The 24,947-nt window shown below is 47.3% G+C and overlaps 1 protein-coding gene across 5 annotated transcripts in view; it reads right to left on the bottom strand.

The window, feature by feature from the left end:
- Positions 1-2,713: 2,713 nt before the first annotated feature.
- Positions 2,714-24,947, bottom strand: part of TJP1 (tight junction protein 1) — a 72,110-nt gene continuing 49,876 nt past the window's right edge. For 2 of the 5 annotated variants that reach the window (XM_081964701.1, XM_081964700.1), the window contains exons 12-28: positions 24,398-24,506; positions 24,071-24,290; positions 23,187-23,371; positions 22,620-22,715; positions 21,710-21,792; positions 20,891-21,101; positions 19,793-19,893; positions 18,759-19,112; positions 17,673-17,921; positions 15,903-16,775; positions 15,169-15,260; positions 13,681-13,902; positions 12,841-13,004; positions 10,650-11,118; positions 10,313-10,530; positions 8,910-9,053; positions 2,714-2,860 (exon numbers count right to left, since the gene is read on the bottom strand). In XM_081964701.1, coding sequence (XP_081820827.1) covers positions 2,766-2,860; positions 8,910-9,053; positions 10,313-10,530; positions 10,650-11,118; positions 12,841-13,004; positions 13,681-13,902; positions 15,169-15,260; positions 15,903-16,775; positions 17,673-17,921; positions 18,759-19,112; positions 19,793-19,893; positions 20,891-21,101; positions 21,710-21,792; positions 22,620-22,715; positions 23,187-23,371; positions 24,071-24,290; positions 24,398-24,506 — 3,885 coding nt within the window. In that variant the 3' untranslated portion in view covers positions 2,714-2,765. The remainder of the gene's footprint in view (positions 2,861-8,909; positions 9,054-10,312; positions 10,531-10,649; positions 11,119-12,840; positions 13,005-13,680; positions 13,903-15,168; positions 15,261-15,902; positions 16,776-17,672; positions 17,922-18,758; positions 19,113-19,792; positions 19,894-20,890; positions 21,102-21,709; positions 21,793-22,619; positions 22,716-23,186; positions 23,372-24,070; positions 24,291-24,397; positions 24,507-24,947) is intronic. The other 3 variants (XM_081964702.1, XM_081964703.1, XM_081964704.1) reach the window with 3 other exon arrangements.

Genomic DNA, 24,947 nt, shown 5'->3' with positions numbered 1-24,947 from the left:
ACCTTAGGCAAGGAAAGCCAGATGTTGTCATCTCACAGCAGTGACTCTCAGCCAGGGGTGAAATCCAGCAGGTTCTGGAGAACCAGTAGGGGGAATTTTGAGTAGTTTGGAGAACCGGCAAATTCCACCTCTGGCTGGCCCCAGAGTGTGGAGGGAATGGGGATTTTGCAGTATCCTTCCCCTGCCACGCCCACCAAGCCACACCCACCAAGCCACGCCCACAGAACCAGTAGTAAAAAAAATTGCATTCCACCACTGCTCTCAGCTTGTCCTGAGATGCCGGCCAAAAGACCCCTTAAGACCTTTAATCTCAAAACCGGAGAGCAAAGGCAGATGGTTATAGTAATTAAAAATCGATGTAGCTGCGATGTGTAATTTCGCCCCCCCTCTCACTTACCTAATAATGCTCTTTTGGGAGGGACCTGAAAAGAAAACACACACACACAAACACACTACAACGAGCCCAAAGTAGAAACCTGTAGAATAAAGGCGTAGGATGGCTCACAAACTCACATCAGATGGTGCTAAGGGGAACTTTTTTTGGGGGGGGGGGAGGGAAATATATCCTGGGTTTGAGAAGCAGCTTTGCAACGCGAAGACTCATTGCAGGAGCTGTGGCAGCTCCATTCAGCGGGAGAGTTTTGAAAGAAAAGGAAAAAAGGTTATGGAATTGGGGGCCCAGCTCCATGCATGTCAAGACAGAAACAACGAGATGCGGGAATCTTCTATTTTAAAAACAGTTTTTATTCTGCATATTTAGAAATGTGTAATTTTTTTTAATAACGGCAAAGAAAAAAAAAATCAGCCACACCTGAATAGCTAAAGAACCGATTAACAGAATGCAGTGGTATATTATCTAAACAGAGAGAGTGTGGATGTGCCATAATAAATTGTCTATTAGTAAAAAAATACATTTCAGGGCACATGGTACAGTATCCGTTATCACAAAATTACAGTAGGGATACTTTTCTTTTCTTTTTCTTTTCCCCAAGAAGATAATCAAACTAGAGAATTCCAAGTTAGTCTTTAAATGCAGCACTTTAAAAAGGTAACAACTTTGTGCATTTTCAGTTTTTTTGTTTGTTTATATATATATATATATTATATATATATATATTTATATATTTAAAAAAAGTCCTCGTTCTCGTGTACGGTAGAAATGCTGCTTTATTGCTGCCAGATTTCAAAGTTCAAGGCTCAAAAGGTCTGAGAATACAAAGATATTAAGAAACTTCCGTTTTGTATTATATATATATATATATATATATATATATATATATATATATATATATATATATATATATATATATATATATATATATATATATATATATATATATATATATATATATATATATATATATATATATATATATATATAATATATATATATATATAAATACATATCCTCGTATATATTATATATATATATAAAAAGGTAAAGCTTATAAAAGTTAATTTACAAACCAAGAACAAAAGTGGTACGCACAAGTTTTTATATACAAGCAATCTAGAATATCTATAAATTTCCCCCCAAAATGCACAGCAGAAAACAAAATGAAAATTAATAATAAAAAAGAAAAGAAAGAAAAATTAAAAGAAAAGAAAAATATTACCATCGTTATGTTCTCCAGAATTCCCCTCTGCTTAAACAATGCAAAACCCAGGATGTCACTAACTCTCTTTGGATTGGTCTCCCAGTGATTGTGTTCACACCACCCTCAAACCACCCATCTCTCCACACACACCCAGCCCCCGAGTGGCAATTTCTCTCGGTCAGTACGGAACCCCTACCAATGTAGTAGTAGTGGTAGTAGTACGGTGAGGATGGAAACTACGTTAAAAGCAGGAGGATAAGGCAACACCGCTAAATATGTCTGTCACAGATGTGGTGAATTTAGAGAGGCACATGAACCAGAGTTGAACCTGCCCCCCCGTGCGTTTTCTCTTTCTCGGTAACAAAAGGGAGCCGTGGGAAAGAGTGGGGTTTTCACACAAACAGGGGAACTGACAGGTAAACTAATCCTGGGCAAAAGAAGGACAAATTCCCCACTATTGTGCTAGCAAAATCATCTTTTTTTTGTCCTCCAAAGGGCAAAAACACAGAGGAGGGGGGGGGGAAACCCTCACTCTCAGGTTGCTGGGTTCCCCCCCCCCCCTTTCCCAAAAAACGGAAATGAAGGAATGGATGTCATCTTTGCATATTTCTAAGGATGCTCCGAGGTGTCCGGTGTTTAAGTTAAGAAAAGAAAGAAACGAAAAGGAGGTGAAAACTTTTAACAAGACCAAATAAAAGAAACGACGACAAAAGAGCGGATGGGGGGAAGAGGTCACCCCTAATTCAACAGTGAATTATGAACCTCTGTGGGGGGGGGGAGGGGGGGAGAAACACTAAATTGCATTGCTTCGGTGGTAGTTTTAAGGTTTTAAGCTACGATGCGTTAAAAGTGTCCCGTTTTAAGGAAGGTGAGGGGCTCGGCCACCAGGACATGGCGTGGCCCCTGCTGACCGGTTTAGTTGCTGCAAACGCATGTACCCTAACCACGGTTCAAGAACGTTCGGAGTAGCTGCTGTTAGTCAAACCACAGATTGCTTAATACTAGGAGAACGGTTAATACTTGAGAAAAAAGTGGTTCAGTTTCTATGCAGGTGGTTGGTTGGTTGGTTGGATTTGTTTTTTGTTATGTTTTTGGTCTGGTTTTCTTTTTTTAAAAAAAAAATCTTGTTTTTTTTCGCACTCAAGATCCACTCACTAAGGTAAAGGGTTAGAAGTGATCTATTAGAACTGACACACAATTGGCTCCAACAAGATAATTGGGATCTCCGGGAAGAGACTTGTTCTGCCATGTTTTGGGGTCACCTGTGGGAGGAAAACAACGTAGTAGTTTAGTATCCGTCATCAACAGGGGGAACATCTTGGATAACAGTACCGTTAAAGATAACAAGAATGTAAAAATCAGGTCCCGCTTCAGGGAGGAAACGAGCGAACATGTAACAAGGGGTTGGTTTTCAGATTGCTACTCTGATCTCAGCCACCCTGGGAGCACTTCGAGCATCGATAGAAGAGAAGTTTGGTAGCTCGGGTTGAAATGCGGAGTGCTCTGGGAGCGTGGTTGCTTTCTTGCAGGTATCACCCAGCGCTGATGATGTTACCTAGTTGGGTGATGAAATGTCTGCGAGAAAACAGCCAAGTTCAAAGAGTGCTAAACACCCCATACTTCAAGAAATTCCTGCCTATAGGATATCAATAGCACTTATATATACCGCTTTATATAGTGCTCTTATAGTGCCCTCTTGGTGGTTTACAGAATCAGCCTTTTGCCCCCAACAATCTGGCTCCTCATTTTACCCACCTTGGAAGGAAGGAAGGCCCCTTAGTAGATGTGTGGACTTCAACTCCCCAGAATCCCCCAGTCACCATTTAAAGTCTTCAAGTTGGCCAAGGTGGAGACGTTTAAATCGTCAGATCTGGCTATGAGAGCCAGCAACCCAACATGCAGAACAGGCTGGGATGCTCCCCATGGAACCTAACTTCAACTCAGCATCAAATTATTAAGGTAGTCACAGAGAGTGTTCCTCCCCTGGGTACAAATGAATGGATGGCCAATTTTGAGGCTTTGGATGGTCCCCTGGAGCTCTGGAGAACCAAGCTGAGGCTAGATCAGGTCAACCTAAAGCAGAGGTCCCCAAACCTGGCCACTTAAAGACTTGTGGACTTCAACCGTCCTCCAGAGAGTGCCAGAGGGCAGCGCCCAGGAGTAGGGCCTTCTCTGTAATGGGCCCCACCCTTTGGAATGACCTCCCCCCAGACATCAGGACAACAACCGACCTTCGCTCCTTCCGTATGAAGCTGAAAACCTACCTGTTTCGACTAGCTGACCTGGCATAATACTACAACCTCTCCAGCCCAGGGCATTTTTAATTGGTAATTTTAGTTTTTAAGGGTTAATTTCACTGGGGTTTTAACTTTTTTAGGTATTGTAACTTATTTATTTATTCTTACCTCCTCTGTACGCTATATAATACTTTTGTACGTCGCCCCGAGTCCCTGTGGGGAGAGGGGGCGACTAATAAGTTCAAGTAATAAATAAATAAATAAATAAACTCCCAGAATTCTCCAGGAGAATTCTGGGAGTTGAAATTCACAAGTCTTAAAGTGGCCAAGTTTGAGGACCTCTGACCATTCTCAACAGGCAAAGTGGACGAGGAAGCTTTCAAAGAAAGAATGGATGCTAAGGGTCTACATCTGCCTCGTAGGAGAAGACTTTTTCTCCTAGAGGGGGCCATGTAGGCCTCTCAAATGCATTTGTGGGGCGTCAGGTGCCCTTCTACAACTCTCCTGCAGGACTGACAGTCCAACTCTGTACCGGTTTCCCACAACCTGTGCTAATTTTTTGTCTGCTCGTTTTGCTTAAAATAAATCCACCAGGACAACGGATGGAAACCCGTTGAAGAATGGGGGTCACTCAAACCAATGTTCCCCCGTGACTTTTATCATCTGTCTCTATTAACTGTTATTAGCTGTGGCTGCTAAGAATTGTCGCTGAGGATCACAATCTTGTTACCTCTTTTCCACACCACCGTTTCCTCTAGCTATAATATAGTCCCATCACAGAGCCCTGTGCTCTTCATGGATGCCATGTTGGTTTTAGGTCTAATGTAGCTATTAAAACACAAGATGGGACCTTGGTTTCTAAGCCATGTTGAACCTCACTTTTTAGGCCAGCTAGCAATCTTTCTGCAAACGCACGGAAATCAGATTGTTTAGAACAAAGCTAAATTTTACTTCTAGGGTATGATGCCCAAGGCAACCTAACAGGTTAAGTTACTACCGCCTTATGTTGGATTAATAGCATTTAGCAATAGCACTAAAGACTTATATAATGCTTCCTGGTGTTTTACAGCCCTCTCTGAACTGTTTACAGAGTCAGCCTCTTGCCCCCCCAAAATCTGGGTCCTCATTTTACCCACCTCGGAAGGATGGAAGGCTGAGTCAACCTTGAACCCATTGGGATCGAACTGATGGCAGTGGGCTGAGTTAGCCTTCAATACTGCATTCTAACCCCTGCGCTCCCAGAGTGATTAAGATGCAACCGGAGTTAGCCTGATTTCTTTCTACTTGTTTCTTCCAGCTACTCTATTTTGGAGCAATCCCAATTATCTACTGTTTAATTTAAGCTCCGTATCGATTTCCGCTACTTTGCGCCCTTACCTTTGACGAACGTGCAATTCCCTGAAACTCTTGGGAATTTCACAGACACTCAGAACAACACAATGATGTGGGCAAACAAGAACGTTCTTCCAACACCCCCCCCCCCCCCCAGTTCTTGTTCCGTATGCACATCAACACAACCAGAGATCCACACTGCGACCCAGCTGCTGGTGTTAATTGCGACACATAGGAAGGGAGACCCTTGGATTACGGCCTCCTTGGAATTGCAAAAGCGAGCCCACGTTCAGGAGAACCCGAAAAAAAAATGCTCCCAATTCTTTAACAGAGCAAATTGTGGGTTAATTCAGAGCTCCCCAAATATTTTTTCAGGTTTTTTTTAAAAAAACAGAACACTACATTTTAAAGTCAAATGTCTAACACCGAGTAGAGACGTTCAGCACCTGAGCTAAATCATCCAACTGCTGGTTGAGAAACCAACATGGAAAGTCATCTTTGGAAACTGAGATCCACCAGAGTGTTAGTACTACAAGTCTCCAACTCCCAGGGGCAACGGAGGAGAGGAAGCTGGTGGAGACCTAGCAGGCGAATCGGTATTCAGAGGTCCCCTTTTTTTAAGGTGGAAGGAAACGGCAGTGTGAGCACGGGAGATTCGTGGTTAGTTCAAGAAGCGCTTGGCTCCCACCGTTCAAGGATTCAGGGTGCCATGGGTCATTTAAAGTGAGGTGTGAAGTTGCCCCCTGGTGCTTCATGAGATGAGATGAAAACCAAACATTTGGAAAACAATATAATCGGAAGGATAATGTGGCCAGCACATTTGAACATTTTGTTTTTGGGTAAACATGATGTGTTGCGAGAGGTTAGTATGCGTCATAAAATGTTCATTTCGAGAAAGACAAGAGCATGGAAAACATGTTAGGAGAAGCTCAGGAGAGAAAAGAGACAGCGAGAAAGAGATCCCGGCACCAATTAAGAGAAAGTTTCCTTTTTTTTTGTTTTGTTTTGTTGGTTGGTTGGTTGGTTGGTTTAGAAAAAAGAAAACGTATTTATTTAAAACATTTGTATGGCTTTACACATCAGAAGACAGAGTTGGCCAGCGGTGAGAATTGTCCGGTGGAGCAACGCAACAGCACACTGAATGAAGGTTAAGCTGCAAAGATGCCCGAGTACAAACAGGAGAAAGGCAAATGCTTTAACACCGACACCCTCACACACCACAGCAGCACCCAGCAAGGACACCAAACGCAGAAGCACAGGAGAGGGAGGGAGGGAGGGAGGGAGGGAGGGAGAGAGAAGGGGGGGGACACGTGGCAGGGCCACCGTAAGACCCTCTTTTCCTTCGTTACAAAATTAAGAGAGATTGAAAAGCAGGGTCTGAAGGCGTCCTGCGAGTTGATTGCACCAGGTCCCTTTTTCTAAGACTTCCCAATTTTGGAGGGGGGGAGGGAGAGGGGTGTTGAGCCCCAGCAGCATGCAAACGAAGCACTGAATTCCAGTAAAATGCACCCAGTTACGGCTTTGTTACATAACTGGATCTCCTAAGTAAATTGCCCGGTGCTGCTCTCGGTTTCCCCTCCATCCACCCACTGGCATTGGAAATGAGGATATACACGAGCGAAACAAGTAGGAATACATTTTTAAATACTGCACACATAAATACATTGCTTCTATATATACCATATGCAGATCTGTATACATTGAAGGAGGCCAAATATCTTAACGGTTGCGTGGCTGGAAAAAAACCCTTTTAAAAACTGATTGTTTCATCCGTCACAGCCTGGCTGTTTTTCCCCTCAAGGTTCTTAGTTTGAAGCCCCCATCGGAATATTGCTCAAAATTTGCACCAGGACTTTTGTGCTCCAAGGACAACGAGACGCCCCCTCTTCAGGGGGAGGGAGGGAGGGGAGGGGAGGGAGGGGGGCTTTTGTTCTTACTACTTCAGGGGAGCCCAGGAGAATCCCACCGGCGCTCAGATTTCTCCTCCCTTAAAATGCCTTGCAAAGCATTCGGCTCTCCGTAACTCCTCCGAATTTAGAAGGGAGCGTAAATACTTGAGGTAGTCCTCAACTTACAACAGTTCACTTAGCAACTGCTCAAAGTTATGCTGGGCACTGAAAAATCTGACTTGTGACCGTTTTTCACACTTACGACCGCTGCAGCATTCCCAGGGTGGCGTGATCGATCAAAATTGGCAACTGGCTTGTTGTTGTGATGGCTGCAGTGTCCCAGGGACACGTGTGTTCCCCTTTTGCGACCTTCTGACAAGCAAAATCGATGGGCCATATTCACTTAACAACCATGGCACTAACGTCATATAACTGCAGTGATTCAGTTAACAACCATGTGCCTAACTTAATAGCTGCAGTGATTCACTTAACAACCGTCTGCCTAACTTAATAGTTGCAGTGATTCACTTAACAACCGTGTGCCTAACTTAATAGCTGTAGTGATTCATTTAACAACCGTGTGCCTAACTTAATAGTTGCAGTGATTCACTTAACAACCGTCTGCCTAACTTAATAGTTGCAGTGATTCACTTAACAACCGTGTGCCTAACTTAATAGCTGCAGTGATTCGCTTAACAACCGTGTGCCTAATAGCTGCAGTGATTCACTTAACAACCGTGTGCCTAACTTAATAGCTGCAGTGATTCGCTTAACAACCGTGTGTCTAACTTAATAGCTGTAGTGATTCATTTAACAACCGTGTGCCTAACTTAATAGTCGCAGTGATTCACTTAACAACCGTGTGCCTAACTTAATAGTCGCAGTGATTCACTTAACAACCGTGTGCCTAACTTAATAGTTGCAGTGATTCACTTAACAACCGTGTGCCTAACTTAATAGCTGCAGTGATTCACTTAACAACCGTCTGCCTAACTTAATAGCTACAGTGATTCACTTAACAACCGTGTGCCTAACTTAATAGCTGCAGTGATTCACTTAACAACCGTCTGCCTAACTTAATAGCTACAGTGATTCACTTAACAACCGTGTGCCTAACTTAATAGCTGCAGAGATTTGCTTCAAAATTGTGGCAAGAAAGGTCGTAAAACGGGGGGAAACTCACTCAATAACCATCTCAATAATAGAAATGTTGGGTTCACTTGTGGTCATAAGTTGAGGACTACCTGTTTATATTGGCAGTGGGGGATTGAAAGCAAGGACTTCTCTTTTTTTGGCAAAAGGGGCCTCTTCTTAAACTGCCAAATCCACCTGTCCCATCACAAACCCTGTGCCGATGTTTACCACTTTGGGATTCAGCGGATGGCGCCTGTCATTGGACGAGCGATGAAGGACACAACTCGGAGACACAACTGAGGACCCACAACTGACCAAAGAAACAGAAAGAAAAAGGAGAGAGAGAGAGAGAGAGAGAGAGAGAGAGAGAGAGGGAGGGAGGAAACAGCGCAAGGCAAGACAGCGGATAGATAATTGCATCGTTAAACCGGACCGTGAAAACGTCCTGGATTATCTACCGTGTCGGTTTTGATTGACTCGTCACGATTTGGTGCAAATGGTTGGTTTGGGTTTTTTTTTTCCCGTTGCATTGCGAGGGTTAGGGTGAGGAAGACATTGGCAATGACACATGAAATGGAGAGCGGAGACGAAAAGACAAGAGAGATATAGTCCCATCTCAAGATTCCACAGTGGGGGTGGGGGGCCCACCTGGGACAGGTGAGCTTAAATTATTCGATAGCACCCATAAGCCCCCAAAGGACAGAGGGAGGACAGCATACCCGACGAGGAGTCGGAGGATTTTAGAGCAAAAGACCAACCATCAGGGGTCATAGACGCACAATGTGGCAAACGCAGCTCGACGGGCTTCAGGAATTTGAGTCCATGCGGCCCGCACATCACCAGGGGGCTCAGGAGCGTCTCGCCTGCGGAGGAGGACAGGAAAAGGAGAGGCGTTAGGAGGGACTTTGCACACCTGGGCCACAGGTGCACTTGCTCTCACCTGGATATACGCTAAGCGGCTGGCATGAAGGAGACAGGAAGAGAGAAAGGCTCTCTTGCTTAAAGGGACATTTCTGTTCCGACCGAGGCTTCCCAAGAGCGTGAAGCAAACTCCTGGTCCCGGCAAAAACACCTTTTATTAATTGACTGTGAATTCTGCTCATTCACACCCAGCAAAGTCTTTCCAGGGAGGATTTACGGTCACAGACCTTCTCTGGCTGGGAGAGCTGACAGGCCCATATCTGCAGAACTTGGCAAGGAACCTCAGAGAGTCACGAACCAATTAAGCGAACTAATCGTCTCCTGCAGACTCCCCTCCCCTTTCGCTCCTCTTTTGTTTTCTCTGGGAGGGGCCATTCATTGTCCACCTGTGGCCTAACTCCTAAGTCGACCCCTGTTCTTTAGCTGTTCCCTTTGTCTGGCAACTCTGTGCATGCGCACACTGGGAACAGGCTGCAGCTGTTCTTCTGCCCCACTGATGCTTGAGTCTGAAGGCAGCTGATAACTGTCGGGCGGTCCTGGCCCCCTTTCTCCAGGACTGGCCCAGGTTCCTCCCCAACCTCCTCACTGTCCGAATCTGCTGCCAGCTCCACTATGAAATATGCAAAGCTGTGTTCTTGCAGACATTTCATGCCCAACTAGGTAACATTATCAGTGCTAAAAGGGACAGGAGAAGGACTGTGGAATTCCCAGTCTTCCCTGAGCTTGGTTATCTTTTTGCAAACATTTCATGACCCAACTAGAAAACATCATCAGTACTAGCAGGGAGTGGAGGGAGGAGGAGGATTGTAAGATCCTTTGTACTCTCTGAGCTTGGTTGTTTTCTTGCAAGACGTTTCATGACCCAACTAGGTAACATCATCAATGCTAGAAAGGAGCGGGGCTGCTTTCTGCTTATACTTCTTCCATTCCGACTGAACGGCGGGGAATGGAAGGATTTATATTCTTTGCGGCCAACCGGTCATCAGACCGACCCTCAGATTGCCAACGACCAGATGACTGCAAGGAATGTAAATCCTTCTGTTCCCCAGCCTTCCGTCAGAACCGAGGAAGCTTCTTGGATGAGAAGCGAAACATCTTCAAGGAAAGAAAAGACAAGGATGTGCAGCTGCCTTTTTGGAAAAAGCACCTTCGGGGCAGGTAAGGAATGGAAGCTTTGGGGGAACGTTGTCCTCTTACTTACCTTTCTCTTTGTCTAGAGGTGGAAGGATACTGTTATCCCGGCAGACTTTAAAATATATCTCCTGTTCTATTCCTTCCGGGATGGCTCCTTGCGGGATAATTATGCTGACGCCAGTCTCTATGGAGCTGAGGACGCCCCCGTTGCTGTTAAAAACGCCCCTCGCGGTGGCGATGACCGTGTGACCTTCCTCTTCCTCGTCATCTTCCAAAGCAGAAGGACTGAAGAGAGAGAGATGGAATTAGAGCCGAACTTGGTGCTTTGCTTACAGGCGTTTTATTGCCCAACTAAGTAACTTCATCAGTGCACCACCCTACGTCCTTCAGGGGACCCACCTTACCTGACAGGGATGGCCTTCGGCACGGCACTGATGTTATTTGGTTGGTACTTGAGTTTGTCCCCCTGGCCAGAGAAGCTCTCCAGGTTGCTCTCGAACTCGGGCTGAGTGGAGCCGTGTGCTTTCAGAAGGGGCTGGGGAGAAGGTTGAGGCTTGGCTGAAGGTATCTCAGAGAGCTTCGGGAGTGTCTCCTCTGGCAAGAGGTTGTGGTTGAACTTGGGGCTCTCAAACTTGCGCTCGAAGGGCCGGGCCGCGCTGGTGTAAGGTTTGGAAGAGGTGGTGAAGCGGTTGTAGGCGGGGGTGGTGGTTTTGGGGAGCTGTTCGATCCCGTTGATGGGTCCTTTGTCGGGGAAGCTCTTCTGGGGGTAATAAGTTGCCTGCACCGTGTCTTCTCGGCTGGAAGATCTGAAAGCCGCTGGTTTGTTCTGAGGCGGAGGCAGCTCCGGTTTGGAGAGGGGGGGATTCTGGAAGTCTGGCATAGATGGGGTGGCAATAAAATATGTTTAAAAAAAACAAGAGGGGGGGAAAAAAGCAATATTTTAAAATCTGCAGATCCAAGTTGCATGTCAGGTTCCGGGGACACTCCGGAATTGGGGCAACCCACCCACCCCCCCGTAGCCACATGGAGTGGGGTAAACCCTGTACTTTTGTGCACTGCATTGTTATATGCAACTTTGGCAAAGGGGAAGAATTAAGCCCAATCGGTCTGTTGGTAGTGAATGTAACACCTTAAGTAGCACTCCACCATTGTTTGCCCTCTCTACGGCACCATTGGTTGCAGGGTGGAAGGCTGTACTAAGTCCCTGTGAAGATCCCACCATCACCATAAATCTGCGCCAGAATCAGGCAGTGACCGGTCTCATTTCTTCCCCACCCCACTTCCTTAAAAAAAAGGGTACCAGAATAATAAAAATGAATCCTCTGAAGAAAAGATACTATAACCATAAAAACAGGAAAAAGAAAAAGAAGAAGTAAGAAGAAAGGGGGAGAAGAAAAAAAATGACCAAAAGTGGAATTCGTGGGAGCCCAAGAGAAAATGGATAAAAGAGGAAGAAAGGGGGAAAGAGTTGTATTAGTAGATTAAAGGGGATAGTAATATGATTGGTATTGTTATGCAAATAATTAAGAAATAAAGAAAGTATAATACATTGTTAATTGTAGAAAAAATGGAAAGAAATGCTCTCTATGTCAAAACTTAATTAGAGGATATATGTTGTTAATAGTAAAATAGACCAAGAGAGAAATATGAAACAATAATTTGGTGCAATTTCTGAAGGGGCAATTGAATATATTGTTTATGTATTAAGACAAAATAAGTTTAAAAAATGGAAAATAACGGAAGAAAATAATTTGGCTGAAAGTGAAAACCAAGCTATGATGTAAAATGGATTATGATGTAAATGAGAGGATGTAGAAAGATCCGGTCAACACTTTGTTTCTATAATATGTGTAAATTTCTATTTGAAAAAATAAAAATGGATTAAAAAAAGCAGCAGCAAAAATTAAGTTCGTCCGATTCTACACAACCGTGCCACAGTTTTGGCTCTTCTAGAAAGAGATTTTCTGAAAATCGGATGTTCTGCCAACTGGGAGATGCCAAATCGTGGCTTTAATAATAGGTCTCAAGATCTGTTATTTGTTATTTTGTTCTAGAATTTTTAACTGGGTATTCTAGGAGTGTTTTTATTTGTTCTGGTCTTTGGACTGTAATAAACTTGATTTGATTTTGACTTTCTGCTAAAGTCAGATCTCGCGGGTAGTTCTGGACGTACCACCGTTCGTTTAGTGACCGAAGTGACAACGGCACTGGAAAAAGTGATTGCTACGAGTGTTTTTCAGACTTACGACCGTGGAACCGTCCCCCACGGTCACGAGATCAAAACTGAAATGCTTGGCAACTGCATGTACTTCTGACAAGCCACGTTAATGGGAAAACCAGATTCACTTAACAACCGTGTTACTAACTTCACTGCAGCGATTCACTTAGCGGCGGTGACAAGAAAGGTCGTAAAACAGGGCAAAACTCACTTAAGAACCGTGCTACTCAGCAAATTTAACCACATTTTGGGGCTTGATGGTGGTCCTGAGTCAAGGCTATCTGGGCCTGTGTTTCCCTTGTCCAATTTGCTACCCACAATCCTCAAAACGGAAGAGACAAATATTTCAGTGGATGCAGGGCAAATGGGGGGCTCACCGTCAGGCAGGACTGACTTGGGTTGAAGAGACACGATGGGGTTGTTGATGGACTGAGGCTGGGTATACTGGACGGAGGGCACCGGGGGAGTTACTTGAGGAGTGGGCTCATAGCGCTTGTCTCCAAGACCCCTCTCTAGGGGCTCCACATCTGTTGACTTCCCCCTGTTAGGGCACAAGAAAGAGGCATCAACCCTACAACTTCCTGCCATTCGGTTTCCCCGATTCAATTCCCGGAGACTCCTTAACACCTTCGCCCACCAAGAGTATTTCATTTCTCGGACAATTCTACGCACTTCAACTCCCAGAATTCTCCAGGCCTGGCCAGGGAATTCTGGGACAGTCCATACCTCTTGGCTGAGACATTCTGGAATTGAGGTCCACCTACTGTATTTTTTGGAGTATAAGATGCACCGTGATTTTGAAGAGGCTCGTTTTTGCCCTCCCCAGCCCCCCAGGAGCACTTTGCAAGCCTCCCAAACCCTTTGCATGTCCATTTTTGCACAGGGGTGGGATTTTGGTAGGTCAAAAAAGCTGTATTCGGTGTATAAGACGCACCCAGATTTTCACCCTCTGTTTTTTGGGGGGAAAGGTGCATCTTATACTCCGAAAAATACGGTATCTTCAGCTTGCGAAACACTGTTTTAGACTGAAGCTCTCCGAACTTGGCAAGACCTGTGGAACTTCAATTCCCAGAATCCCCCAGCCAGCCCTGGGAGGACCCTTAAAGAAATCCTTGTCAACCTCAGCAATTTTATGAACTTCAGCTCCTAGAATTCTCCAGCTCCTAGAATTCTGCTCAAGAAGAAGGAGGCGTGCGGAGAGAGGCACAAGGGCTTACTTGGAGGAGTAATTGGTGTAGTTCAGCTGATTGTGAGTGGCTTTTCCTTGCTCCGCGTGATGGCTGCTGGGGACTTGGGTGGCGGGCTTGCTATCGTAGCTCCGGCGGTCGAAATAGGAGAGCTGCTTGCGGTAATACTCCTCATCTTCTTCCGGGTCGTAGTGGTTGGCTCGGACGATGTCCTCGGGAGGCTTGGCTTGAGGTCTCTGCGGTTCAGGGGCTCTAGAAGCACCGGGGAAAATTCAGATGTTATTTATTTCCCACCTTTCTTGGTTGGCTAAATAACTCAGAAGTGGCTAACTTCTTCCTCCTAATTTCCCCCCCAACGACGGCGTTTAAAGGATGACACATGGGCAACTATTAAAATGGAAAATAAATGGTGGAAGAGGGAATTGAAGATGGATATGTAAAAACAGAACCGGATTTGCTGGAACGCCCTCCCGAAAGTACACGGGATTAAAGAGGGAAATATGTAAATGTAACAACGGAAAGAGGGAATGGAGTAGAGGGAAAGGTAGGGAGAGGAGAAAGGGAAAAGGAGAGGAAGAAATGGAGGGGAAGTAAGAGTAGAAGAGAGGGTAGGAAAGGGAGGAGTGGGGAGAGGAAGGGGAAGAAGAGAAAGGAAAGGAGGAAAGAAGAAAACAGAGAAGAAGAAGGGAGGAAAGGAGAAGGAAGAAGAAGAAGAAGAAGAAGAAGAAGAAGAAGGAGAAGAAGAAGAAGAAGAAGAAGAAGAAGAAGAAGAAGAAGAAGAAGAAGAAGAAGAAGAAGAAGAAGAAGAAGAAGAAGAAGAAGAAGAAGAAGAAGGAGGAGGGTTGTTATAAAACAAAATGTGGGAATGGGATGGTAGAAAAGCAACCTTGATTATATTTTTAACCTTAGGAGGAAGAAAAACTGTTATAAATATTAAAAGATAACACACATTATTAATGAGAGTTATGAGATTGTATATTTGTGAATGTATACATGAGAAATAAAAATAAAAAACCTGGGGGAAGGGCAGGATGTGGGTGGAAGAGGGAACCATTCGTGCCTGCTGCCTTTCACACACGAGGGAACCAACTCCAAATTGGGCTATAGAAACTCCGAGATTTGTGTAAAAAATAGGAAGCCTAGCACTTTGGGTGAAAAGGCAGTCCTCGTTTAATGACCTTTCACAGCTCACGGCCGTGATGAAAAAGTAACTCTAGACATAGGAGTCTTCACAGGTCTGCAAAGGGAAGGGAAGCTGAAGCCAGATCCTAAGCACAGTCGTCGTTTCGTTAAAGGACCGCTTCACCAAAAGGCCAGTAAACGAGGACTACTTCCAAGCCAACAGGCCAGTTACATCTTTGGGATCGTTTTGAAGGAAGAAGTCATGGAGGACTCGCTTGGTGAAAGAAAGCAGGCACCAGAGTGGCCGCCAGGCTTCCACGGGCAACTTGTGTGCTGAGGGCCTGTCGGTTGCACACACACACACACACACACACACACACACACACCTGCGTTTACCTGTAAGCTGATTTGTCGCTCGGGTTTTGAGAGGCTGCTTTGGGGCCGGTCAGCGGGGCCACATTTGGCTTAGGCCCAAGTTCCGGAGGATGCTAAAAAGCAGAGGTAGAAGTCAGAAAAGAATGGCCACAATCCCAGGGAGATGCTTGTTTTACGACTGCCTGGACAAACCAGCATCCTGCGTGTAAGGAGGAGCCGGTCCAGCTAGGGCTTGGCCCCCATTTCAGCAACACCCACTCCTCCTCTTGATCCACCTGCCCTGGCCAATTGGCATGACCCACATTATTACAGTGTGAACCATGTCAGGTTGATACTGCATAAAATAGGTGTCCTTGGGAAGGAAGGGAGGATAGGAGGGAGAAGAGAAGGGAGGAAGGGAGGGTGGAGAGAAGGGAGGGAAGAGAGAAAGGGAGGGAGGGAAGAAAAGGAGGAGGAAGAGAGGGGGAGGGAGAAAGGAAGGAGTGGAGGAGGGAGGGAGGGAGGGAAGGAGGAAAGAGAGGAAGGAAGGAAGGAAAGAGGGAAGGGAGAAAAGAAGGAAGGTAGAGAGGAAGGAGAGGAAGGAAGGAGCGAATGAGGAACGAAGGAAGGAGGGAGGGAGATGGGAATGAGACGGATGGAGAGAGAGGAGCTTTAACTACCTCCCACGTGTTATTTCTCAAATCCCCAACGCCCTTCTAAATCCCACCAGACATTCGGAGAGGAAGAGGCTGCCCAGACCCCTCCCGAGGCTCTACCTTCATCGCAGAGAGATCGTTCGAGTCCTTGATCTTTTCCAATGACGAGGAGCGCTTGTTCTCAAACATCTTCACCCGGGTGAGCACCGACTGGGGCTTCATGGCCGGGTCGTCCTCCTCCTCGGTGGGCGGGGTGGGCAGTGCTTTACTGTTGCAAGGCATGGCTTCGGGCTTGCCCTGGGGAGGGAGGGCCGGGTGTGCACCCCCGCTGCCGAGGGACGCATCGTAGGGGGCTGCTTTGGCGCTGAAGCCCGGCGGGGGCGCTTGCTCGTAGCCTCGCGGTTGCGACTCATAGTAATGCTTCGGCTCGGGCGAGCGGGGCACCGTGGCGGAGTACGGCTGGGGCTCCGACTTGTACCTCCCGTGGACTTCGTAGCCAGGGGGAGGCGGCTCCTCGTACCTCAGCTGGGAGAGGTTGAAGGCTTTGGGGCCGGGCTCATAGTGGGACCGGCTGTCGTAGGGCACGGCAGGCGGGTCTTCGAAGCGAGGCTGGGCCGTGAAGTAGCCACTGCGCGCTGCACTCTCTTCGGCGTTGGCCCGGGGGTCAAAATCCCGGGGTGGCTGGCTCTCGTAGGGCGTCCGAGGCTGGTAGGGCTGCTTCTCCTCGTAGTACATCCAGTGGTCTTCATAAGGGGGCACCCGCTCCTCGTAGGGCAGGCGAGGGTCGTAGCCATGGGGGAAGGGGTCCACGTAGTTGGAGGAGTCGTAGCGATATGCCAGGGGCTCGTAATCCCGGTTGGCCGACTTCTCCGGGTAGGGACCCTGCAGTTCGTAGGTCAGATTTGGGTCCTTCTCTTGTCTCTGTCCTGGCTGCTTCAAGGCAAAGTTCTGGCGAGGGAGGTCCTCGTTGACAAAGGGCTCTTTCCGGTACATCTGTGGAAAAAGAGAGTTTTGCTGGAGTCAGATATTGCTGCACATCTGGAGCCAAACCTTGGCAACTTTAAGACTGGCACACTTCAACTCCCAGAGTTCCTCAGCCAGTTTTCAAAAGCTGACAGGCAGTCCTCGCTCAGTGACTGCCTCGTCCAGCAACCGGACAACCAATCCTCACCTTTATGACCTTCCCAAGCTGCAGTCAAGGATGGCAAAGCACGGTGGCGGTTTTACATACCATAGCCATCCCTCCACGACAGAGTTGCCAGATCCAGTGGTGGTCGCTAAGCGAGGAGTGCCGGATAAACCGGTCGTCAAAATCAGTCTAAGGAACACCTCCTCCTCCTAAAAATTTAGCCCTTGATAAGGGAAGCTCTGAATCAAACAGTCCTGAGATGGTCAATCCCCCCCCCCCACACACACACAGCTGATCAAAATACAGGGCGACCCAAACCCATTTTTTTTATTTCAGCCCCCCCCCCCAAAAAAGTCCTGTGTTATTATCAATTATTATCTGTGATTTCCTGAAAAAGTGTGTTAACAAAGGAAGAGGAAGCTTCAGCCACGCAGCATCAACGCAAACAAACAAAGGAACAAAAAAAGAATTCAAGCTGCGAAGCCCTGAAATGCGAAACGCCGGGCGGTGCCTTGGGATTTAGTTGCTGCGGATTTGAGGATCGATCCTTGAATGCATGCAAATCAATCTCCATCCCACCCACCCAAATTAGGTTTATTCCCCCCCCCCCGGAAGTTCTTTTGGATGGCAGGAAGGAAAGATGGCTAAGCAGCGATGAGAGTTGCTTTAGTACGCAAGCAAAGCGGGCACACGATCAAGCGATCGTTTCGACGGGCAGCCCCCGGACCCCCGTAGGAGGCCACGGCAGCAGCCCCGGGTACCTTGGTTGAATCTAGGTGCGGCGGTAAGGAAGCCATCTCCGGGTCTCTCAGCACTATGTGGGGCGCCTCGGGGCCGGCCATCCTTAGGGGCCCCGCTTGTGGCTGGTACGAGTTGTAAGGGGGCGCCCCAGCTTCCTCCAGCCTGACATTGGGGAGGCTTACGCAGGGGTTAACGGCGGGCATCGAAGAGGCCGGGGCCCCCGTTTCAGGCGATGGGGAAAGGTAGGGGGGTGAAGAAGCCTCTGCTTTCTGCGGAGTGTTTAAAATAACAGGTTTTGGTCAAGCTGAGACTCTCCCAGTGCATCAAAAACATTATTCTTTATTAAATTGATAGGCCGTCCCCGTCTCACCCATAAGGCGATTTCTGGGTGGCTTATGGCTATTAGTTATAATCACCCCACAATCCTGACAGAGGTATGTTTTACGTGGGTTGTGTGGGGGGCATGTGTGTTTCCTTTGGATTGTGAAACTGGATTGTTATATTCCTCTCTCAAAAGGACAATAAAGTCAGCCAGGAATAAAAACAGAGCATTCTGGTGGACTTCGGGTGGGGAAAAGGGAAGGAAAACAGGGCCCAGGCACAGGGTAACCCATCAGATTCTCCCTAAGCAATTTTCTTCCATCTGATTTAATTTTGGATGCTATTTGGAACCCTGACGTTAACCCGAATCTCCCCTCCCTTTTTCCCACAAGGGCCAACGGTTTGCTAGGGGTGCCAAAAACCGTCATAAAACAGGATGGTGTCACTGTGGGACACTGCAAATGGCCCAAATACAGTTGTGTTGCTGGGGTGTAGTCATGTGACTATGGGGGAGGTGGAGAGGAACCCATTAAAACCTGGATCTGGGTCGGTCGTAACTACGAAAACACCACCAAGGTCAGGAGGAGAACAGGGGAGATGACTTAGTAAAGAGTGGAACTGAAAAATCGACAAAAAAATTGAAAGTGCTGGTCCACCACGGATGCTTTTGAGAGACTAAAGAGGGATCGACGTGTTTAAAACAACCCAAGGGGGCCCATTCATGGTCCTGGGCTGGTGGGACCTGGAAATGTTTGCTTGCCTTGCCTTCGGCTAACATTTCTTACCGGTTGAGCAGTATTGTTTTTAAAACCCGGAGAATCAATCCTGTGGTTTGGCTGTGCCTGGCCTTGGGACCCATACGGAGGAAAGGTTTGGTTCTCTGGATGGACCCCCGATGCTTCTTCTCTCACGGGTTCAGAGGAGCGCGTAATGGCGGATTCGGGGGGCGTCCCAACCTCGTCGTTGAGTGTCTCGTCCAGCTCTTGGTCTGTGTAGGCGCCACCTTCCGTATCCGTGTCCTCGTAGTCGGAGGTGTGCCGGCTGTCGGTGCTGTACATGGAGTACTCGCTACCTGGAGCCGACAGGTAGGAGAGCCGGTCATCATGTAGATCAAGGTCATCACTTGTAGTACCATCTGCCTGTTTTAGACACATCAGAGTTGGACAGTTGAATGGAGAACTGGTGGAATCGAATTGGTCTCAACGGCAAAGGAGACCGAACTCTACCTCTCCTTGGGAAGCTGCGCAAGAGTCAACTTCGAAAGGACCTTGAGTTTCCTCCAGACCATCTCTTGAAGTAAGGCAGAGAAAGCTCAGAGGGGACCAAGGAGACCACAACTCAACCCTGAGTTACAAATATTCTCTTCTAAGATAGAGAAATCTCTTTATCTAAACCTGGAGAACCACCGCTATCATCAACATTGTTGAGTTTAAGCTTGGCTGGACTCATGCTTCCTACCACCTTTTCCTACCAGCAGCTGACAGGCTCCTAAATTGGGTCCAGCAGCAGAAAATCAGCTGCTTCTTCTTCCATCCAACTCCGCCATGAGGGGCAGGAGGTCTACCAGCCAGACGCCCACCTAGGCAGATGTTCATACTCCCCCAAAACCTTGTCTATCAAGCATGCAAGTCTCAAGAGGGATCAACCAAAGCTTTGCAAGCATAAAGGTCAACTGAGTCTCTATGTCCCTCATCTCAAGGATTGGGGCATCTACTTCCTAGTTAGTTCTTCTTCAATTGGCCCACTCTGATTTCAGACATGGCTGCCTTCAAATCTTGTCCAACCAACTTAAACCCGATAAACAGGAAGATCTCCATACCTTTCCTTCCGACACCCAAACGAGCTGATTTTGTTGCTGCTGAATCGCTTCCTTGAGTGCTCCATACCATCCGTCATTCAAGGAATTCAAGTTAATGGTAGCTAAAGAAAGACAGAAAAGGGAAGGAAGAGCCAAGCATGAGAGGCGAGGCATGGAAATTAAGTCACAGCCGAGCTCGTAGCCAGCACACAAAGGTCTTCCTTGATTCCAGAAGCCTTGGAAGCTACAGAAGAGTGTGATTTGGAGAGTTTAGACCTTGGATTTAGAAATCCCAAAAGAACTCCCTTCCAAAGTTAGGTTGGGCTGGAGGAAAAATTTCCGGGTTTTGTCACCTATCTTGCAAGCGTCAGTAGAATCCCAGGGCGTTTCACTTAAGAGCAAAGAGGGTTTCTGAGACTTTGCAGAACATCGATGCTTTCTTGAAGAACCTTCAGTCATGTTTTCCAGACATTTGACATTATTTCATTATTTCAAGGACCTTTTTCAAAAAAATAGCCCCATGGGCATCGAGAAAAAGACGTGGAAGATGGAAGGAAGGAAGGAGGAAGGGAGGGAGGAGAAATGAGGGAAGGCAAACAAGGAGGGAGGAGAGTGAGAAGGAGGGAAGGAGGGAAGGAGAAGTGAAGAAGGAAAACAAGGAAGGAGGAGAGTGAGAAGGAAGGAAGGAGGGAGGGGAAGGAAGGAGAAATGAAGAAGGAAAACAAGGAAGGGGGAGAGTGAGAAGGAAGGAAGGAGGAAAGGAAGGAGAAGTGAAGAAGGAAAACAAGGAAGGGGGAGAGTGAGAAGGAAGGAAGGAGGAAAGGAGAAATGAAGAAGGAAAACAAGGAAGGAGGAGAGTGAGAAGGAAGGAAGGAGGAAAGGAAGGAGAAGTGAAGAAGGAAAACAAGGAAGGGGGAGAGTGAGAAGGAAGGAAGGAGGAAAGGAAGGAGAAGTGAAGAAGGAAAACAAGGAAGGAGGAGAGTGAGAAGGAAGGAAGGAAGGAGGGAAGGAAGGAGAAATGAAGAAGGAAAACAAGGACGGAGGCGAGTAGGAAGGAAGGAGGGAAGGAAGGGAGGAATTGTATTTATTCAACCCAACCCTTCTTCCTGGCATGCTCACCTGTAAAGAGGTGATGGTTGTTTTTGCGCAACTTGTGAGCCCTCTCATACAATTTCCGGGCACTTTTCCGGGATTCTGGACAGAGCCTCGTCCTCATGGTCTTTACCCCCTGCTTGGAGTCCGGGTTCAAGAACACCACAATGGGGTACCACTGGGCGTAATTTAGGCGGTCCACTGCATTTGGGGTGACGTCTAAGAGGGCGTGTTTGTCCTGAGAAATGAGAACATGGGTAAGAAAGAGGAGGGGCTTGTCTGCCCATCAGATGACAAAATGCAGCATCTGGATGAGGATGGTGGAAGGCATGGACCTTGGTCACTCAAAGACTTGTGGACTTCAACTCCCACAACCAGTTTGACTTTTGCTGAGAATTCTGGGAGTCGAAGTACAGCGGCACCTTGATACTCAACGGCTTTGAAACTCATTGAATTTGGTACTCAACACAATTTTGATGCAAAAAAAAAATGTCCCGGTACTCATTGTTTCTTTGGTACTCAACACACAAATTAGAATTTGTTGGTGTCAGCTACCTTGTGACTCACTACATTATTCTTTATAGGGAAAATTTTGTTTGGTACTCCATCATTTTTGGTACTCATCACACCTCCTGGAACCAATGAATGATGGGTACTGAGGTAGTCCTGTACCCAGAACTAGAAGGCACCAAAATTGCAAAAAGCCTGCGATTAAGAAAACAAATAAATAAATTCAGGTGGATGAAAGCTGTAATCCTGCATTTCCAGATTGGGCAAGGAGAGTCAGAAGTGCCATTTATGCTCATGAATAGGATAACGGGGAACAGGAGCACCCCAATTACTTACTCTGTCAATTATCTGCTTGATTGTGTGAAGGCGAATGATACCCGAGCTACGCTGGTCAGTTCCAGCATCCCTGGGCTCACTTTCTGTTGGGGGGAGGAAAAAGAAAGCGCACATTGTCCATTATTCACCATACATTTGAACAGGTGTCTGATGCCCCTTTTCGGTGGGCCCTTGCTCTGGAGAAAAGGGCAAGCTCTGGGTGCAAAAAACCTCTATTCTAGATGTTGACGCTCTTCGTTACAAGTGATGCCTGCCGGCTGTTACAGTTGGCTATTTCTATCGTCCTTCCCCTCTCTGAGGTGGTGCAGGGGTTAGAATGAGGCATAGTATAGTATAATCTTTATTGTCATTGTACGAAATAAATACAACAAAATGGGTTGCCGCATTAGCACTGCAGGCTAATTCTGCCAACTGCCAGCAGTTCGATCCTGACCAGCTTGAGGTTGACTCAGCCTTCCATCCTTCCGAGGTCATTAAAATGAGGACCCAGATGGTTGGGGGCAAGAGGTTGACTCTGTAAACCGCTTAGGTCTGTAAAGCACTGTGAAGTGGTACATGTCCTAAGTGCTATTGCTAATCCGTCCGTCCTTTCTTCCTTCCTTCCTCCCTCCCTCCTCCCTTCCTTCCCAGTGGTTAGGATGCAGTATTGCAGGCTAACTCACTGCCCACTGCCAAGAGTTCGATCCTGACTGGCTCAAGCTTGACTCCGCCTTCCATCCTTCGGAGGTGAGTAAAATGAGGACCCAGATTGTTGTTGGGGGCAAGAGGCTGACTCTGTAAACTGCTTAGAGAGGGCTGTAAAGCAGCATATAAGTCTAAGGGCTATTCCTATTGCTCCTCCTAGCTAATTGAGCCTTTTGCTCAACTGAGAAAAGCGGCAACTGATGCAAGAGAGCAGCAAGATGCTTACTGGCAATCTGATAGATGTCGGGCTCCTCACGAGCCAGCTTCTCCCGGGCAACGTCGGCAATCGGTCCAAAGATGGTCACCGGCCTGAGAAATCCAGCTAGAACGAGAAAGCGACATCAGAGTTAAGTTGTCTCCTGAAAAAGACTGAGTGATTTGTTGCTTTGCGAGAAAGGTTGGGGCCTTGACTCTGTCCTGGTTGAGGATGGGAGGAATCTGGAGTCCCCAACCCCTTTTGGAGAACATCAAGTAGAGGAACAGATATGGCTCAGAGGCAAGGTCACAATCTTCCTGCCCAACATCAAGGTTGGAGGTCAAACTTCTGATCCTGACCTTCCCTAGGAACCTTCCAGAATGAAAAATAAGTACCTGAAAAGGACTGAAAAGAAGCTTTTTATCACCATTGTTCCTAGAGGAGCATATTTCCTGCTTGAGCAGGGGGGTTGTATTAGATGGATCTCCAGGGTCCCCTCCAACTCTGCTATTCTATGATTCTGCAAGGGCCTCCTGCTTGAGCAAGGGGGGTTGGACTAGATGACCTCAAGGATCCCCTCCAACTCTTGGAACCCACCTTCTCGAAGGACCACCCTCTCGTAGGCAGGAAACTTGGTCTGAACTGGTTGGGCAGACAGATCTTCTCGGCTTTTTCTCAGGTTTCGCTTGGAGCTGCGCAAACCTCGGAATCTCCAGAAATCCGCCCGATCCCCCCCTGCGGTCTTTGGAAGGGTGTACTGGACACTGGCCAGCTGTTCAGCTCTGGGCAAAACAGACAGGAAGACAAAACAATGGAGGACCAGCAAAGGGAGGGCCAGATGGCCTCAAGGAGGACAGCTGCCCGGTCCCAACGTAACCAAAGTGAAAACGGGGTTGGAGAAAATCCTTTGAGAATCCCCCTGGACGGCAAGGAGATCGATCAACTCTAAAGGAAACCAACGCCTGCTGTTTGTTGGAAAGACACAGACGGAGGCTGGGAAGGGGAGGAAAATATCCATTGGAAAGCTGCAGGCCTAGGAGTGAGCTTGCAAGCCTCACCAAACCAAAGTTTTAAACTAACATAATTTAAAATGTACCAGACGTATTTCTAATGTCTGACTTTTGTGCTGCTTTTTCTGCTTAGCTCCAGCAACTGCTTCCTGTTGGGGCCCTAAGGAGCCCAGGCGGGGAAGCGAGGAGTGGGTTGGGAGGGGAGGGGCAAGGAGTGACTTGTGAGGCGCCCCTCGGCCTGAGTGACATCGAGTTGGCCACGCCCACCCTGTCACATGACCACCTAACCACGCCCACCCAGCCGGTCATTAGGCAGATCATATTAGTGGTCCGTGGGATTTAAAACTAGAAATTTAGGGGTCCCTGAGGCCCAAGAGGTTGGTGACCCCTAGATACAGCCCTGAAGTTCTTCTAAATGCAACTCTGGCTCTCTCGCCAGAGGTTGGCTTGAGGAACAGCGCTTAAACACACCTGTTTTTGTTGGGGATGATGCCTCTTTCCACTTCCTTGTGATTCTTGCCAATCCGGATCGCCAACCAAGAGCCCAGCTTGCCGTTGTACAGGGTGTCCACCACGCGGAAGACTTCCCCTTTGTTGAAGCTCAGCCCGTAAGGAGACTCCTTCTCATACTCAAAGTGGGTCCGGATGTAGAACGAATCTCCCACGTCGGATTCCACGATGCGCCGATAAACTGTTACGAGAGAGAGAGAGAGAAGAGGAGGAGGAGGAGGAGGAGGATGAAGGCTTCCATCGCCAGTCCAGCGAATCTACCAAGGCCACTGAAGGCTGCTGACTCACCATCTTTCTTCTTCTGTGCCAAGATGGTGACTTCTTCTCCTTTGGGAAGGTCAAGCAAGAAGAGAACCGCTTCTTCCCGGATGATGTTGGTGAAGTCGACGTTATTTACCTGGCGCCCCAAAAGGAACATCAACGTTAGAAAAATACCTTTATACCACAAGGAATCCAAGTGGGCAGCCCTCTAGTTTCCTGAAACAGCTTTGCAGAATTCATGTCACATTGAGTCATGTTCCAGATGTTCTATTATTGGACAGGGCCCTTCACAGCCACCTGCAGATGCCTCCCCCAGTGCACATTCTTAGCCTTCTTATGATAAACTTCTTCGCTAATCTCCAACATTTCCTGATGGGTGGTGCTCTCTGAATTGGACTGTTTTCTTGCAGACGTTTCATGACCAAACTAGGTAACATCATCAGTGCTAGAAAGGAGTGGTGTTTGCAGACAGCAGCAGGAGGAGGAGGAGGAGGAGGAGGAGGAGGAGGAGGAGGAGGAGGAGGAGGAGGAGGAGGAGGAGGAGGAGGAAAGGACTGTGGTATTCTCAGTGCTCTGA

The sequence above is a fragment of the Natrix helvetica genome (genome assembly GCF_964273705.1).
Source record: "Natrix helvetica genome assembly, chromosome: 12".
Lineage (NCBI taxonomy): Eukaryota > Metazoa > Chordata > Lepidosauria > Squamata > Natricidae > Natrix > Natrix helvetica.
Note: the sequence above shows the minus strand (reverse complement) of the source record. Positions and strands in the feature narration are given on the sequence as shown.